A 16,397-nucleotide genomic window follows, 5' to 3' on the forward strand; every position below is an offset into this window, starting at 1 on the left:
GTAGTACCACGGAAAAGCAGCCAATCAAGTGTAATAAAAAATAAAAGGGAAGAAGGATCTGCTCTGGCTCATGGCTTTGCAGAGATGAGTCCCTCGGCCTCATGCGCTTGGCGAAAGTGTCACAGTGCTGGAAATGTGTGGCAAGGAGAGACAACAGGCTAGGAGCAGAGAAAGGACGCGTAGGAAGTGGCTAGGGCAGGACACAGCTCCCGAGGGCGTGTCCCAGATATTACTTCCTCTAGCTGCCCCTACCTCCCACCTTCCCCCCTTGCTAATAATGGCCTCATACCGTGGTTCATCAGTAGCTTAAATCATTGCTTAGGTCTGCCCTCATGTCCTCCTGGCTGTGGACTAGACCCCGTGTACCCAGGCTGTTGTACTAATCTCTTAGGTTAGCATTCATGATGATGGAGTAGAGACTTTTTAAAAAATTAATTTGTTTATGTGTATGGGTGTTTTGCCTACATATATGTCTATGCACCACTATATGTATATGAACCATATGTGTGCCTGGTGCCCAGAGAGGCCAGAAGCAAGTGTCAGAACCCCTGAAACTAGTTACAGGCAGTTGTGAGCTGCCACGTGGGTGCTGGCAATGGAATACAGGTTCTCTGGAAGAGAGCAAATGCTCTTAACCACTGAGCCATCTCTCTAGTTCTTTCCTAGATGCTTCCAGACCAGTTAAGAAGCCATCGGAGTTAACCGTTACACCTGGTGTAATGGTTACTGAGACGTGGTAAAGGGACCTTCTTTTGATCTTCAATGTTAGAGCAGAAGCCCTGGGCTTTAATCCAGGTATAGTCAGGGTTGTGGATTTGGAGTCATCCAGTCCTCCTGAAGTCTTCTAGAAGAACAGCCAGTGCTCTTAACCACTGATCTATCTCCCGAGCCGCTGTAGAGCCTGTGAGTGTCCAAGAGCATCTTGGCCTGGGAGAGTCCCAGTTGTTCCAGGTGCTCCCCTGCCCCTCAGCCCTCCTCCCTTCCTCTTTTCTAGTTCATAGTGGAGTGTCACGGGAATACCCTCTTGCCACAGTTCCTGGGCATGTACCGCCTGACCGTGGATGGTGTGGAAACGTACATGGTGGTCACCAGGAACGTATTCAGTCATCGGCTTACAGTACATCGAAAATACGACCTCAAGGTAAAGGGCTCCATGTTCCTCTGTGGGTCCACTACTGTCCCTGTGGCTGGGAGAGGCTGCTCCTCCGGCTGTGTGTATTGGGAGTGGGGAAGCACACCTTTAGTGGGCTGGGTAACTAGAGTTGACGTGCCTAATGATTGTAGACCGGCTATTTGAAGCCAAGGTGACGGTAATAAAGAGGTCAGTTAAGCCCTAGGTATAGCATATGTGACAGTTGATGCACTCCATTTCCTGTCTGTGGGTCGTGCACTCCAAGGGGCAATGCTGTCCGAATGCATACTTGCTGGCTTTTGTCCAGTGCCACGCAGTGACAGCACAGATGCATTTCTATACACCGAGAAGGATGTACTTAAGGCTATGAACTGGGATGCTGTTCTTGAACCAGGCTTCCTGATTTCTGTCACCTCGCTTCCTGTCCCCTCCCTCTGCTGCAGCCACACAGTCCGTCCTCTGTCCCTAGCCAGGATATCATACATACTGTCTGCACAGTCTCCCTCCCAGTGGCCCCACTCCTCTTTCCCTAACTAATCGCTTCCTACCTCCCTTCTAGAAGTAGGCCTGGCCACCACCGCACCCTACAGTCCAGGTCCAGCCTGTGCTTCATGCCTAGAGTGTCTCCTTCCGGTACCACGTAGCCCCGTGGTGACGAATGACTTGGCCACGGCTGTAAGGAAAGTTCCATGAGTGTGGGATCCAAGCTATCCAGGGCAACCTTGTTTACTGAGCATCTGCAGGGTCTTTTAGTCACCACTTCAGGAATGGCTGTGCCGGAGTGGCCATGGCTGCCTCCGGGCTCCTCTAAGATGCTAACCAGCCTGCATCCATGCACCCCTTAACTGTAGCCAGTGTACATTCTCTTGCTCAAAGGAGTTTGCCTCGGGAGCTAGGGCGATGGCTCAGCAGGTAAAGCACCCACTGTGAAATCCAAGTGTAGGCCGCAGCACACAAGAAGACAGCCAAGCATTGGTTGTTCACTTCTATTTCCAGTACTTGGGAAGAAAAACCATGAAGGTCACGTGGACTTGTTGGCCAGTCACATACACACACACACACACACACACACACATACATACACACACACACACACACACATACACACACACACACACAGAGAAAGGTGGGGGGTGAGATCCCAGCACTTGGGAGGTAGAGGCAGCCAGATCCCTGTGAGTTGGAGGCTAGCCTAGTCTACATAGTGAGTTCCAGGCCAGCCAGGGCTACATAGGGAAACTCTGTGTGTCAAAAAGCCATTAAAAAAAAAAAAAGACAGAGGAAGATACCTGCTCTCAGCCTCTGACCCCTATGCACATGTACACATATGTTACACACATGTGTATCTGCAAAAGGAAGTTCGCCTCAGTGTGACTTCTGGTGGCTCTTGTCCCTCCAGGGTTCCACTGTTGCCAGAGAAGCCAGTGACAAGGAAAAGGTATGTGAAAGGGTCACTTGCCCGGTGACACCTTCTGTTGGCCATCTATCATGTCCCCTCTATGACACCCGGAGCCCAGCTCCCAAACATGTAGTCTGTCACCATGAAAGGTTCTGTGTCATCAAGCACCTGCCTGCCCTTGGCACACTCATCCCTGACTTCTGCCTTTGCTGGGTTCTTTGTGGTTCTGCTGGGATGGAGAGGGTGTCTATGCTGTAGTCCAGTCTGAGCAGTCAGTAATTCCCTCTGCTCTGCCCAGGCTCAGCAGGAGGGGCTCCCCTGGTCTGTCCTCAGTTCTGATACACACCACGATTGCTGTCATTGCCTGCCTCTCACTTGTCTCTCTGCTTCTGTGCATCCATGTTAAAGACCTCTCTCCTCTCTGCACACTGCTCCCAGCCGACCAGCCGTTCTTTCTGGCTGAGTGAGTTAAGCTGCCTAACCTGACCCTGCTGTTGCTCTTCCAGGCTAAGGACTTGCCAACATTCAAAGATAATGACTTCCTCAACGAAGGGCAGAAGCTGCACGTGGGAGAAGAGAGTAAAAAGAACTTCCTGGAAAAACTGAAGCGGGACGTTGAGGTACCCTCTAACCTTTGTCTTCACCTTGTTTGCGGACCAGAAGCCTCTTTAACCTTGAGAGAACAGAACTCACTGTTCCCAGAAGTGTGGTGAAAGGCCGTGTCCGCGTGAGCCTCGGCTAACACCTGTACGGATGGGCATTCCTGGGGTCACACTGTCTTAGTTACTTTCCTGTGGCTATGACAAAGCACCATGATCAAGGCAACTGAGAAAAGAAAGCGTGTAATTGGGCTTCTGTTTCCAGAGGTTTAGAGTCCTGTGATGGCGGAGTAAAGGCATGGTGACAGGAACAGCTGAGAGTTCACATTTGCCTACAGGCGGGAGGCAGAGTGTAGGATGGGAATAGCCCAGTCTCCTGAAACCTCAAAGCCCACCTCAGCCACACACCTCCTCCAACAAAGCCACACCTCCTCCAACAAGGCCACGCCTCCTAACCCTTCGCAAACAGTTCCACCAGCTGGGAACCGAGTATGGGAATATATGAACCCATGGGGGCAGTTCATTCTCATTGAAACCTCCACAAGCATCATTTTACAGGTGGGGCATTTGTAACCCAGTGTGGACTGCTTTCTCCCTGTGTCTGTACTAGACCATTTCACACACAGAGCTCCCACAGTGGAAGGGCGTGGAGCATTAGCGACTGGAAACCAGCTGCTGAGGTCCTCCAACCAGCTGTTCCCTGGCTCTGACTCCCTGCCTCCCCAGGGAGGGTCAGGATTCTTCACTGCCCAACATGGCTTCTTTTGATCTTCAGCAAGGAGTGGTGGGCTGGGGCTGCCTTTTTGTTTTAGTGTGTGTGTGTGTGTGTGTGTGTGTGTGTGTGTGTTTGTGTGTGTTTGTGTGTGTGTGTACCCGAGTTTGTGCAGGTGTCTGTAGAAACCAGAGGAGGATATTTGAACTCCTGGTGCTGGAGTTACAGTAGTTGTGAGCTGCCTGATGTGGGTGCTGGGAACTGAACCCAGATCCTCTTGAAAGAGTATTCAGTGCTCCTAACCACTGAGCCATCTCTCCAGTTCAGTGTCGTGTATTAAATACTTTTTTTTTTTGTTTTGTTTTTGTTTTTCGAGACAGGGTTTCTCTGTATAGCCCTGGCTGTCCTGGAATTCACTCTGTAGTCCAGGCTGGCCTCGAACTCAGAAATCCACCTGCCTCTGCCTCCCAAGTGCTGGGATTAAAGGTGTGTGCCACTACTGCCTGGCTATTAAATACATTTTTAAAAATCTTTTTTGTTTTGAGACTCTCTCTCTCTCTCTCTCTCTCTCTCTCTCTCTCTTTCTCTCTCTCTTTTTCTCTCTTTTTGAGGGGGGTGTGGGGGAGTTGGGACAGGATTTCTTCGTATCCCTGGCTGTCCTACAACTCACTCTGTAGATCAGGCTGGCCTTGAACTCAGAAATCCGCCTGCCTCTGCCTCCCAAGTGCTGGGGTTAAACTTGTGCATGATCACACTCAGCTTTAAAAAAAAAAAAAAAGCCTTAAGCCCAGCCTGCTCTGTCGGCTTCGGACCCAGAAGCAGTTGGGAGTCGTGATTTGAGAGGAACGGCTATGTGGCGCCAGTCTCCTCTCCCATCTTTCACGGTGCGGTGCGGCACGCCTTGTGTCACTCCTCCCTCAGACAGCGGGCACTTTGATCTTTACCCTACAGCCCATGCCTGTCTGGCTCATCCTGTAGCCAGTGCCCTGCCTGTCCTCAGAGAGTCCTGTCACCTGCGGGCAGCAGACGTCGCTCTCATGGTGGAGACTACTCCCATTGCATCTGTCTTAAGATTTATGTATGATGTATACAGCTTTCTGCCTGCATGTATGCTTGAAGGCCAGAAGAGGGCATCAGATCTCATTACAGATGGCTGTGAGTCAGCATGTGGTTGCTGGGAATTGAACTCAGGACCTCTGGAAGAGCAGTCAGTGCTCTTAACCGCTGAGCCATCTCTCCAGCTCCTCCCATTGCATTTTTAAAGCCTGTATGGAGAGGAGTTGACAGGGTTGCCTTCCTTCTTTGCAGATGCCACGGGGACATCCCATATAAATGTTCACCTGTCTGTTCTCACCTTCCCAGTTCTTGGCCCAGCTGAAGATCATGGACTACAGTCTCCTGGTGGGCATCCATGACGTAGACCGGGCAGAGCAGGAAGAGATGGAGGTGGAAGAGCGAGCGGAGGAGGAGGAATGCGAGAATGACGGGGTGGGCGGCAGCCTGCTCTGCTCCTATGGCACGCCTCCAGACAGCCCTGGCAACCTCCTGAGCTTCCCCCGGTTCTTTGGCCCGGGAGAGTTCGACCCCTCCGTGGACGTCTATGCCATGAAAAGCCATGAAAGTAAGAGCCCTGCCCAGCCAGCCCCGAATGCTTCTGCTCACTGGTGGAATCTGGGGTGTCTGCGTCCCCACCTTCCTTCTACTGGTGACTTACCACCTCCAGCCTCAAGGCTTCTATTTACCACCTGAAGGACTACACCTAAGGCCACCCTGAGGACTGGAACCTGAGGTTCCTTCTCTCGGGTCCTGTGTCACTTCTCTGGCTGTCTTGGGTGACATGGCACAGCTCATGGGAAGGACAGACCTTTTCGATTTGCTGCTTTGGTCCTGCGGAGTGGGTGAACGTTGAAGGAGACAGGACTGTAAGGTGTTCTCTCCACCCCGACTCCGAAATGACAGAGAAATTCTGAACCTGGGACCCAGGAGGTATGAGCGTGTCCCAGACATGTTTTGTCTTTCTCCCTACAGGTGCCCCTAAGAAGGAGGTCTATTTCATGGCCATCATTGACATCCTTACACCATATGACGCTAAGAAGAAAGCTGCACATGCAGCCAAAACAGTGAAGCATGGGGTGAGTTCCCAGTCTCCTCAGGTCCAGCCCAGTGCAGTATGTCTGTACCCCAGCTCTGGGAATATACCCGTCCCCTTCTTCCCAGGAGAGTAGGAGAGCAACACACACACACACACACACACACACACACACACACACAACACACACACACACAACACACACATACCTGCCTTCCCTTCTGCCACCTGCTTTTCCACCTCTGCCCAGCCTGGCCAGGTAATAAACGCAACTTATTTTTCCCAGGAGTTGTCTGGCCTTTGGGCCCGAGCTGCCAGTCGCTTTCCCTGGGGGCTGGGGCGTGCTGTGCATCTTGTGGGATAGCCAAGAATAGCTTTGTTTACATGTGCACAGTGCTCCCCGCAGGCCAGGCTCTCCACACAGTGCCCCCCACAGAAGCCAGGGCCTTTGTGCCACCTCCGTGTTGCCTTTCTACTTCTTCAGTGGATGTATCACTCAGAGGAGATCCCCAGAGAGCTCTGATGTGACGTAGGTGGCCTGCCCAGCCTGGTGATCCTTGGTGCTGAATGACAGGCTCATTGCCTGATGACACACCAGTGCTTGGGAAACTGAGGCAAGAAGACTATATAAATTCAAGGGCAGCATGGGTCACACCCAAAACCGTTTTTTAAGACAGTGGTTCTCAACCCCTTTGGGGGTCAAAAGACTCTTTCACGGGGTTGTATATCTGTGTATCAGATAGTTACATTACGATTCATAACAGTAGCAAAATCACAGTTAGGAAGTAGCAACAAACGTAGGTCAGCACAACATGAGGAACTGTATTTAAAGGTTGCATCTTTTAGGAAGGTTGAGAACCCGTGGTATAATATTAAGTGGTTTTATTTGTTTGCTTGTTTGTTTTTATTTTTAAAAAACAAGTAAATAGAAAGGCTCCAGCAGATTCCATGCCTCTCAGCTGTCACCTCCTGCGCTTCTGGTTAGGCTTGAGCATCTGACCCCAGTCCATATTTTGTATGTTCCAGGCAGGGGCTGAGATCTCCACTGTGAACCCTGAGCAGTACTCGAAACGCTTCAATGAGTTCATGTCCAACATCCTGACGTAGTCGCCTCTACCTTCTGCCAGAGCCAGACTGCTGGACAAGGGGTCGGGGATCGGGAGAGGGAAAGGGTATATTTGGGCTGGAAGGGAGGGTGGGGAGCACAGTGGGGGGTCATGAGGGCTTTAGGAAAGGGACTGCAGCCTGTGACACAAAGCAGCTCTAGAAAGGAAGAAGGGGACGTGCTGTTTGCGTGCACACATGCTCACAGGATGCAGCCTCACTCCCCCCTAGCACCTTGGATACTCCCCTTCTGTCCCTGGTTAAAACAGGGTTTCCTCTTCAGCATCTCTGTAACCTTTTATGATACCTGGGGGCTGGAGTTGACTTTGTGGATTGATTTGGGTTTGTTTCTTAAATTCATTGCTCTAGGATCACTCTTTATAATGCTGTATGTCATCACCCTAGGGGACCCCCCCCCCTTCCTGTCAGGATCTCAGTTCCCTTCAGTTAAGGCCAGCACAAGAGCCGAGAACAGCAGTTGCTCTGACACCATGAGAAGTCAGACACCTCAGTCAGCCACGTTTTGATCTCACCTAGATGGACTCTTTATTTCCTGGAGTATTGTGCATAATTCCCTCCATGTTTCCACCTCGGATCCAAGTGAAACGTTACCTAGGCTCCTCCATCCCGTCCTCTCGGAAGAACATTGCAGGTTGACCCTGACGTCTTGGACCCGAGTCAGAGGCCTCAGAGGGGAACAGGTTTGTCTTCATGAGATGGTGAGTGACCAGAAAGCAGCTGGGCCCTCAGACAGCCGGTTCTCAAAGAACCCAGAGATCACCGCCCAAGCTACCTGCACCTCTGAGTGGAATTCTTATGTCCCTCAAGCCTGCCTCCCACTGGCTCAAGGGGAACTACAAAGCATCTTTGCATTTATTGGGACCCCTGTGTTTCGATGGCTGTTACCCTTTGGGAAAATCCCAGAAACTAATATATATTAACCGGGGTCGTGTGCACCATGCATATCTTAACTACTGACCTCTGGGTGCAGTCACCTGTAACTGGCATATGGTCGGTCGATGCAGAGCTCACTGCAGAGATGCCACTCCAAGCCCCGACCTACCATGCAGGTGTCTGGCTCCTGTGCCTGTGACTTCTCACCTGGACAGCTTTTAGCCAGCAAGGTGCTCCACCTGAGGTTGCCTGAGTCACCTGAGGAAGTGACCCAGGAAAGCCTATTTGGAGGCCTGACATGGGGCTTTGCCCATCCCCCAGCCTCAGGGCTGACTGATTTTCCTTGTTACCGGCACTCTTTCTGAACTTGGGATGTACCTGCGGTCCTCCTTGGAAAGAGTGACATCCTGCAGCCTCCTTCAGGATTCCAGCCCAGGGCCTCGGAAGGGAGCTACACAAGTCATTCTGATGCCACCAGAGCAAGTGGTTGCTAGGAAGAAAAATGGCCTTGTTGGCCTGCCCTTGGGAGAGGGACACTCCCTGCCTCTTCCCAACCCCCTCAGAAGGAATCAGGAATTTAGGATGAGATGGAAATTTTGTAGATAACCCCAAAGATGTGAAGCTGGTTTGTGGAACTGTCTTGGGTGAACAGATGATTTCCGACGCCTGCCTCCCAAACTGACCGAGCTCAGTTTGGGGAGCTGGAGCCGCTGTGCCGTGTTCTGTGTCCTCTCTACCCAGCACTGAACTAAGAAAGGAAGCAACATGTCAGTCAGTCTTGGGCTTCTCTTGGGCTGCCAATTGGGTGAGGCAGATGGGGGCCTACTCCTTCCCAGGAAGAGAACAGATAAGGTTCTGGGGAGCAGAACCACGCTCTTGGGAAGGACTGGGAACCACGTGGTTCATGGAGAAGTGATTTTAGTGTAGGAGAGGGGTTACGTAGGAATAATGTCGGGACTTGATTTCCCACCTCACAATCAAGAGTGAAAACATCTGGATCTTCCCCAGGCTTGGAAGCTGATTCTGTTGTGTTTGCAAAGCCTACAGTCCTAGCAGAGCAACTGCCAGCCGGCTAACTGCATTAATGGTGGGTTTTGTGGGCGTGGTTTCATTTCATTTTGTTGTATATTGTTTACAATTTTGAGAGGTAACTTTCTGTTTCAATCTCTTTGTTTTCCTGACAGTATTGTTGAGTAGGTCAAAATATTTGAGATGTGGTTTGATGGATTTTAGGTTGGTTTTTTTTTTTTTTTAAAGGTCATTCTCTGCTCCATCTTCAAAAACCTGGAGCTTGACTCTCTGATTCCTTTGGCATTCATATGTTTAAAAGCTATTTATCTTTGTTTCATACAAGTTTTCTTTCTCTTTGTGACAAAGATGTGCTTTTTGGCTTCAATCTCCAAGTGATTACACCCTCCCCCCATTTATCTTTTCCTGAGACCCACCAGTCACTCTCTGGGCAGCAGGTGTCAAGGGGAAGACAAGACACTTAACTTGACTCCTCAGGGCCATGAAGAACAGCCAGACTGTCTTATGGCACCCAGAATCATGTTGGGTCTTCCAGAAATAGACATTTAAGAATAGAGTCCCAGACAACTGGGTGAAGTCTCGATGCGGGGGTGGGGAGAGGGATTGCATTCCTGGTCCCTCACCCTGCCACCTACTATGTAGCAGCCAGTCCCCATCCCTCCTGTGGAAATTGTGGAGCTGAGAAAGTATGTCTCACATCCAGCTGACGCAAGGGGTACTATGAAAACTCCGACACCAAGCAATGGGCTCAGGCCGTGTTCCCAGTCTAAGGCCGTCCCCGTCGGGGCCTTGCAGGGCAGCGCTAGGAGTACATTTCAGTTTCGCTGCAGTGCTAAATCTCTCCTCATCTAGCTCAGGGGTTTACTGGTCTGTGGCTGGCGCCATGAGTGGCTCCCAGGCTGTTCTCAGTGGCACTATAGCCCCTTCCCCCCCCAAACAGGCAGCTCTTCCTCCCCCTTTCCCCCTTCTCCCAGTCACTTTTCTCAGTCCTGGGCTTTAGGCCTGACAGGTCCCCTAGCAGTGCTCAGTTGAGGAGAGCTGGACTCCTGTCAAGACCTTCCCTCCTCACAGTGTGCCAGGCCTCTCTGGGGACGTGGGCCAAAGACCCAGGACTGTGTCAGTAGCCAGTCCCCACCCCTCACCCCCACCCCCCCAGTTGTCTTTTTAACAATTCAGGTTGAGAGGGAAAAACCATTAGCTGTTTCTAGTGCTTGACCTATTCGAGTGTTTTGGGCAGAAAGGACAGTGTACTGAGACAGCCCTCAGAGCTCTGGCCTTGAGATTTTCCAAGTTTAGAGATCTCATCAGCAGTAATGGCTGGTGGGGTAGGGGGATCTCAGAGGGAAACACATTTAGACAGCTACCCAAAATCTGCCAGCCGTGGTCCCAGTGCTCTGAAACGTGCCACCTAGGAAGAGTGTCGCCAAGGGGAAATGAGACTCAGCTGTCCTTCAGGTTGAGTCACCAGGAAGGAGGCTGAGGAGACACCAGAAGAGCCCACCCCTTGCCCATAGCCACGTTGTGAGGTGGGAACCCATACGTTTAGGGGGACCATCTGCTTAGCACATCTCAGCAGCGGGTCCGAGCATTGCACACACAAAATGTGAATGAAATCTAGAGTCATCTTTGGGACCGCAGGATTAAAGTACTACCCACCACATGTGACTTGTCCATTTCTGGCTGCAAGTTCCATTTTTTTAAAATAGGAATTTTCACCCCTGTGCTTGTCTAATGTCTGCTCTGAACAGTTCGAGCCTCTGTTACTGTTTTAAAATGCATGCGTGTTAAAAAAGAATCTCCAAATGGAGGACAAAATAAAACTCAAAAAGCTTTGTTGTACATCTGGTATGTGAGTCCTTTGAGATGCAGCCCACCCTCCTTCAGAATTAGAACATCTTTGTCCCAGTTTTAGAGGCAAAGTCAGTGTATGGTTTGGAGAGGCAGTGTGGCAACAGCCCGCTCTGAGATGCAATTGATGAGCAATACTAAGCTCACAGCACTGGGCAGCCTGCCCATTAGATAATATTACCAGGTACCGCTGCCCCTCCCTTCAGCTGTGGATAGACAGTGGCTAGGAGCCATGTATCCCAGCTGCCTGTGTGTCTTCGAGTGCAGCGTGCATCCCTGTGAGCCTTTAGCTTCCCATTTGTTATATACTTGTACCTTAAAGTCCAGTACTTGGGCTGGAGGGTGTGTCTCAGTGTACAGCACTTACCTAGCATGGGCAGGCTCCTGGGCTCGATTTCCAGGACACACACACACACACACACACACACACACACAGAGGCAGGGGTGGGGTAGGGACGATAAGAGCTGCTCTTCCAGAGCTCCTGAGTTCAATTCCCAGCAACCACATGGTGGCTCACAACCATCTGTACTGGGATCTGATGCCCTCTTCTGGCACGCAGGTGTACATGCAGATTAAAGAGTACTCATACATAAACCTTTAAAATAAATTTTTTTTTTAGTAGCTCTCAGTGTGGACCTGAACCAGCTGTGTCAGTGGCAGCTGAGATTCAGAAACAAAACTTAGCTCATTTCAGACCTTCTGATTCATAAAGTTTTTTTGTTTTGTTTTGTTTTTTTTTTAAAAGACAAACCCCACCAGGGTTGTATGGATCTAAAATCCCAGTTTGCAGAGAATAGGTAAAAAGGTCCCTGGAGCTCAGAAGGCCTGGGCTGTGGTTAGATAAAATCCTGCTTTACACTGGAAAGCCTTGGGTTTGATTCTCCCAGCACCACAGAAAACTATTTTAAATAGGAATGAGTTTGAGCCCTGAGATCATTCAGAGGCTACCCCGGTACCATGCAAACATCGTATACTGGAGCCTGAATCTCCTGTAGGTTACGAGCGTGCCAGACAGTGCTCTAGGTGGTCAGTGAAATCATCTTAGAGGAGACCACGCCCACCCCTCCTTGCCAAAGTGATGAACTGAAGATAAAGTTAAACACTGACCTACCACTCATGGGTCCTTGACCAAATCCACTGAAGCACTGGAAGCATGGTGGAAGACTGCCAACCGAGCTGAATGAGCGGGACCCAGGGTTGGGGACAAATGGAACATGGGCTTATATCCTCGCCCCACCCTGTAGCAATCAGATTTAGACGTGTGTATGTGTGTGTGTGTGTGTGTGTGCACACACGCGCGCACATGCGTGCATGCAGTGAACTGCCTTGGCTCACAATGACTGAGTTCTATAATATGTAAGGCACGCTCTGTACAGCCCAGCACAGCGCAGGCATCCACTGGTGACTAGGAGGGGCCCCAGGTGTGCCAATGATGCAAGGGCAAATCCAAAAGGAAACAGGGTTGGGGTGTAACTCAGTAGCAGAATATATGCTTAGTATGTCTGAGGGCCCAAGTTCAATTCCCTGCACCAAAAAAGGGAAACCGAAGACGATTAAGATAAAGTCACTCTGTACCGGACTCTCCTTGATGGGGACAAAGCTGTAGAAACAAAGGCAGGCAGGCATGAAAGAAAGGCAATTTTATTAAAAAGAAAAACAACAAAAGGGAGATGGGACCAGAGCACAGGTTAGTCCATCTAGAGCACAGGTTAGTCCATCCGGGCCTTCAGCGTTCTGGTAGTGATCTTGTCTTTCTCACTGTCAAGAGAGAAATCACAGTCATGTGTACTGTCCCTCCTGCCTGTGTCTCCTCTGACCCTCAGCTGTAAGACCGGGAAAGGCTGCCTGGCGACCTAGCTGTCTGCTGCTCACAGACTCATGAGGGCAGGATAGGCAAGGCAGTGAGCTTTGCTGAAGATGGTTAGGGTAAACTGAGCTACGCTCCAAGGAGTGGAGACCCCCAGGCCTACAGAGCAAGGGCTTCCACAGTGCCCGGTCTCCCTGCAGAGGATGCGAAAACCTTGGGTGGCTTGATTCTGCTTCTCATGGTCAGTAAGCAGCAGCATGAGAAAAGGAGAAGACACTGTTCCAATCTGTTAGGGTCCTGGTGACAGCCTCAAACAGGGAGCGTGTACTATGCACCTCAGGTCTGGCTAGAGCCTGATGTGAGCCCCACACAGTTCTGGGCTGCAGACTAGAGGGTGTAGGGAGGATGGGGAGCCCCAAGCCACTGGGTCTGCAGGAAGTTGCTGTCCATGATCACCCCTGAACTTTGGGGACACTGTTAGGGAAGGAAAGAATGTCCACAGTGAGGAGACTTGGTCAGAGTGTCACCTGAGGCCTGGAGAGTCTGGGCCACACCCAGCTGCCTACCTTAGCATTAACTGCTGTTGTAGGCCTACTGTCTGCTCACTCCTGCCTTCTGCCCCTCTCTTCCTCAAACTAATCTTGAATTCAAAACCTTCTGCCTGAGCCTCCCCAGTGCTCGGGCAAATGTCCTGCCACCTGGCTGCAGTCACCAGGCTCTGCTTCCTGTGGCACCTCTCTGACCTCACACCTGTGGGGCCCTCGGTGCGCTGCGGAGGACGGGAGACACGGTCTGTGAAGTATTTACCGAGTCCCCCAACCTATACTCACATGATGTGGACAACAATGCCCATGCCTGAGACGGCATCCCGGTCCACAGCGTTCAGCATGGCCTGGGAAATGGTTTCAAACAGGTGCTCTGGATCCTGCCACAGAGTAAAGTGTTCAGACCAGGGACATGTTCTGAAGCCTCAACCCTTATTTTCTGGACTCTAGCTGCCCTGCTCTAGACCCTGCTGCGCCTGGAGTGAGGGATGGTTCCTTTGATATAGGAACCTCTCAGCTCCTTCCCTGGGAAGAAACAGGATGAAGAAAACACTTCAAACTTGAAACTGTGACATTGGGTAAGTGTCATAATCATATACTGTGTCAGGGCCTCCACCCCCTCTGTAAAGTGAAGAGCATCTATCTCCACTAGGTTCTGGCTACTTCTCAGCAGCCCAAGACCATCCCACAGGTACCTCAAAGCCCAGCCCACCCAGTCTTACAAGCCCACCCCTCAAACCTGCCCCTTCTCCTGAATTCTCCACCCTGACTTCCCACCTTGACTCTGCCTGTCCCCCTGTCCCCAATCAGAACCAGCTCACCACACCAGCTGCAGCTGGGGTCTCCCAGGTTTCTTCCACTGAAGGAAAGCATTTAAACATGGCGTGGTTTTCAAGCTTCCCCGTCTGCTTCTCCAGCCTCATCTTACCACACGCATTCTCCCACCTCAGCACTCTCAACAGACTGGACATTTCTGGCCCCACCCTACCCCAGTACAGGCTGTCCTGCCTGCTTGAGGCCAGGCTTTTCCTTTTCCTCCCCTACACAGGCGTTCGAATGTCTGCCTTGTTGATGGCAGTTAAGGCCGTGAAGTCACTTTGTACCCGGCTTCCCGTGAGCCTGAAGAGTGCCTCCCCATGAAGTGCAGCTGTAATGGTCTCACATACTTTCCTCAGTGCCCTGTTTGAGCAATGTGCCCATTCACAGCTGAGGTAAATGGAGCAAGGTTGACTCACTTATGCAAGAATGGGTTTCTACTCAGCACTCGGGAGGCAGAGGCAGGCAGATCTGAGTTCGAGGCTCAGCCTGATCTAGAGGAAAGCCAGGGTTATATAGAGAAACCATGTCTTGAAAATCACCAACAAGAACAAAAAAGCCTGGCAGTGGTGTGTATACACTTTTAGTCCTAGCACTTGAGAGGCAGAGACAGGTGGATTTCTGAGTTCGAGGCCAGCCTGGTCTACAGAGTGAGTTCCAGGACAGCCAGGGCTATACAGAGAAATCCTGTCTGGGGTGGGGGGTGGGGGGGAAGGGGGGGAATGTTTCTAGTTCAGACCACCAAGCTCCAGGCTCCTGTCATGGGGGAGGAACCTGGAAATCCAGTAGGATGCTGTAGTAAACACGTGACCAGGGTGGGTAAGAAGGCTGTTCTCGCTGCCAGCCTGCCCAGCTGGAACCCTCTAATGGAGCAGTAGCCGTGGCCTGCTTGCTTGCCACACCTTCCTCTCCACCTCCTGCTGCACAAACACCTTTGTCTCTATGGCGTGGGTACAGAGGCCAGCCTTGCTGTTGATAACTTACCATGTTGGGCTCCCAGAGAGACTCACACATCCCGTACATCTGTTCGGAGCAGGTACCACTGACTACAAAGTCGTCCGTCACCATGGGACAGCCAATGAGGTCCAGAGAGCAAATGAAGGGCTTAAAGGTCTTCGGGTCCAGGCCAGCAATGACAGGCTCTGTGTAGTAGGGACCAAACCTGTGGCAGGATGAGAGAGTTCAGAGTTGAAGAGCATTGGCTTCCACACATATGCCCACTCAAGCAGGGGGCTGACGTGGGAGGGGCAGGGAGATGTCCTTGCCTTGTGGCCAGCTTTGTGTAGCCCCTTCCCTGTCTTCTGGCATCTAGCAATATGTGTTCACCCTCCCCTCTGACCTTTCCTCCTCCTCCTGGAACTCCCTTCCTTCCTAGTTTCTGAGAATTCTGCCTTCTCAACCTCCTTACTGATCCAAAGTCCTACCAGGACTGCACTCAATCTACACCTTTACATTTCTACTTCTTTAGAAAAAGGATTTGAGACCGGGTTAGGGTATGGCTCAGTGGCAGAGCACATGCCTAGTGTGCACGGAGACCTGAGCTCCACTATTGCAAAAACAATTTCAAAAAATTAAAAATCGGCTGGATATGGTGGTACACATTTGTAGTTCTGAGATTCAAGAAGCAGGGGGATCACGCTGGACACCAAGCTGGACTACAAACAAAACTCAGAGATCTTGATGTCTAAGTCCAAGTTGGGTGTGGGGAGGCAGGAGCATCTGAGTTTGAGGTTAGCCTGGCCTATATAGTAATTTCTAGTTCAGCCAGGACTACACAGAGAGACCCTGTCTCAAAGCAGACCAAATAAATAAATAAATAAATAAATAAATAAAAATTCAACACCAAATGGTCAGTCTCTCAGCCAAACTATCCACGAGTCTCCTTGGCCTGTAGCACTTTTTATAACTTGAGTGTGTGTGTATGTAGGTGTGTATATATGCTATGTAGGTCAGTTTGTGTGCTTATGTGCATGTGCGTAGCTCTGAGGACAGCTTGCATAAACTGGCTCTCCTTCCACCATGTGGTTCCAGGGGGTTACACACAGCTAGCAGTATTACTCAGGGCATGGTCTTCAGTAATAACACTATAAAAATTATTTATGACTGACTATGGACCTCAATGGTACAGCATTTGTCTAGAAGGTATGATGCCCTAAGTTTAACTAACTCACCACAAAATAAATAATTAAAGGGAAAAAAGGTTGTAGAAGGGAGTCTGATGGAGGCTAAGGCACACTTGCCCAGTCTGTTGGAGGCCTAGGCTCACCCATGCTCCAGGAGGAGTCAGAGCCACAGGAGTGTGACAGGGAGGAAGAGATGAGGCTGATGCCCAGGTCACACAGGATACTCTGATGCAAAGTTTTTTTTTTTTTTTCTTTTTTTTTCCGAGACAGGGTTTCTCTGTGTAGCCCTGGCTGTCCTG

At 50.7% G+C, this 16,397-nt stretch overlaps 2 protein-coding genes across 2 annotated transcripts in view; one reads left to right on the forward strand and one right to left on the reverse strand.

Annotated features, from left to right (window-relative positions):
• Pip4k2b (phosphatidylinositol-5-phosphate 4-kinase type 2 beta) overlaps nt 1–10,797 on the forward strand; it is a 29,362-nt gene extending 18,565 nt beyond the window's left edge. The window contains exons 5-10 of the mRNA XM_028755062.1: nt 995–1,141; nt 2,532–2,570; nt 3,038–3,151; nt 5,205–5,463; nt 5,871–5,974; nt 6,958–10,797. Coding sequence (XP_028610895.1) covers nt 995–1,141; nt 2,532–2,570; nt 3,038–3,151; nt 5,205–5,463; nt 5,871–5,974; nt 6,958–7,038 — 744 coding nt within the window. The 3' untranslated portion in view covers nt 7,039–10,797. The remainder of the gene's footprint in view (nt 1–994; nt 1,142–2,531; nt 2,571–3,037; nt 3,152–5,204; nt 5,464–5,870; nt 5,975–6,957) is intronic.
• A 1,633-nt stretch (nt 10,798–12,430) lies between these two features.
• Nucleotides 12,431–15,151, reverse strand: Psmb3 (proteasome subunit beta 3). The gene is made up of 3 exons (XM_028755067.1): nt 14,960–15,151; nt 13,445–13,539; nt 12,431–12,565 (listed from the first exon to the last, which is right to left on the reverse strand). Exons 1-3 carry the CDS (start codon nt 15,041–15,043, stop codon nt 12,517–12,519), a joined length of 228 nt encoding a protein of 75 aa, XP_028610900.1. The 5' UTR covers nt 15,044–15,151; the 3' UTR covers nt 12,431–12,516.
• Nucleotides 15,152–16,397: the final 1,246 nt, after the last annotated feature.

Source organism: Grammomys surdaster, unplaced genomic scaffold (assembly GCF_004785775.1).
Source record: "Grammomys surdaster isolate TR1022 unplaced genomic scaffold, NIH_TR_1.0 126048, whole genome shotgun sequence".
Lineage (NCBI taxonomy): Eukaryota > Metazoa > Chordata > Mammalia > Rodentia > Muridae > Grammomys > Grammomys surdaster.

Coding starts and splice junctions, on each gene's coding strand:
- Psmb3 (XM_028755067.1), bottom strand. CDS start 15,043: ATGGTGACGGACGACTTTGTAGTCAGTGGTACCTGCTCCGAACAGATG. Junction 13,540..14,959: donor CTCTCTGGGAGCCCAACATG/GTAAGTTATCAA, acceptor ACTCTGTGGCAG/GATCCAGAGCACCTGTTTGA. Junction 12,566..13,444: donor GGCATTGTTGTCCACATCAT/GTGAGTATAGGT, acceptor CTCTCTTGACAG/TGAGAAAGACAAGATCACTA.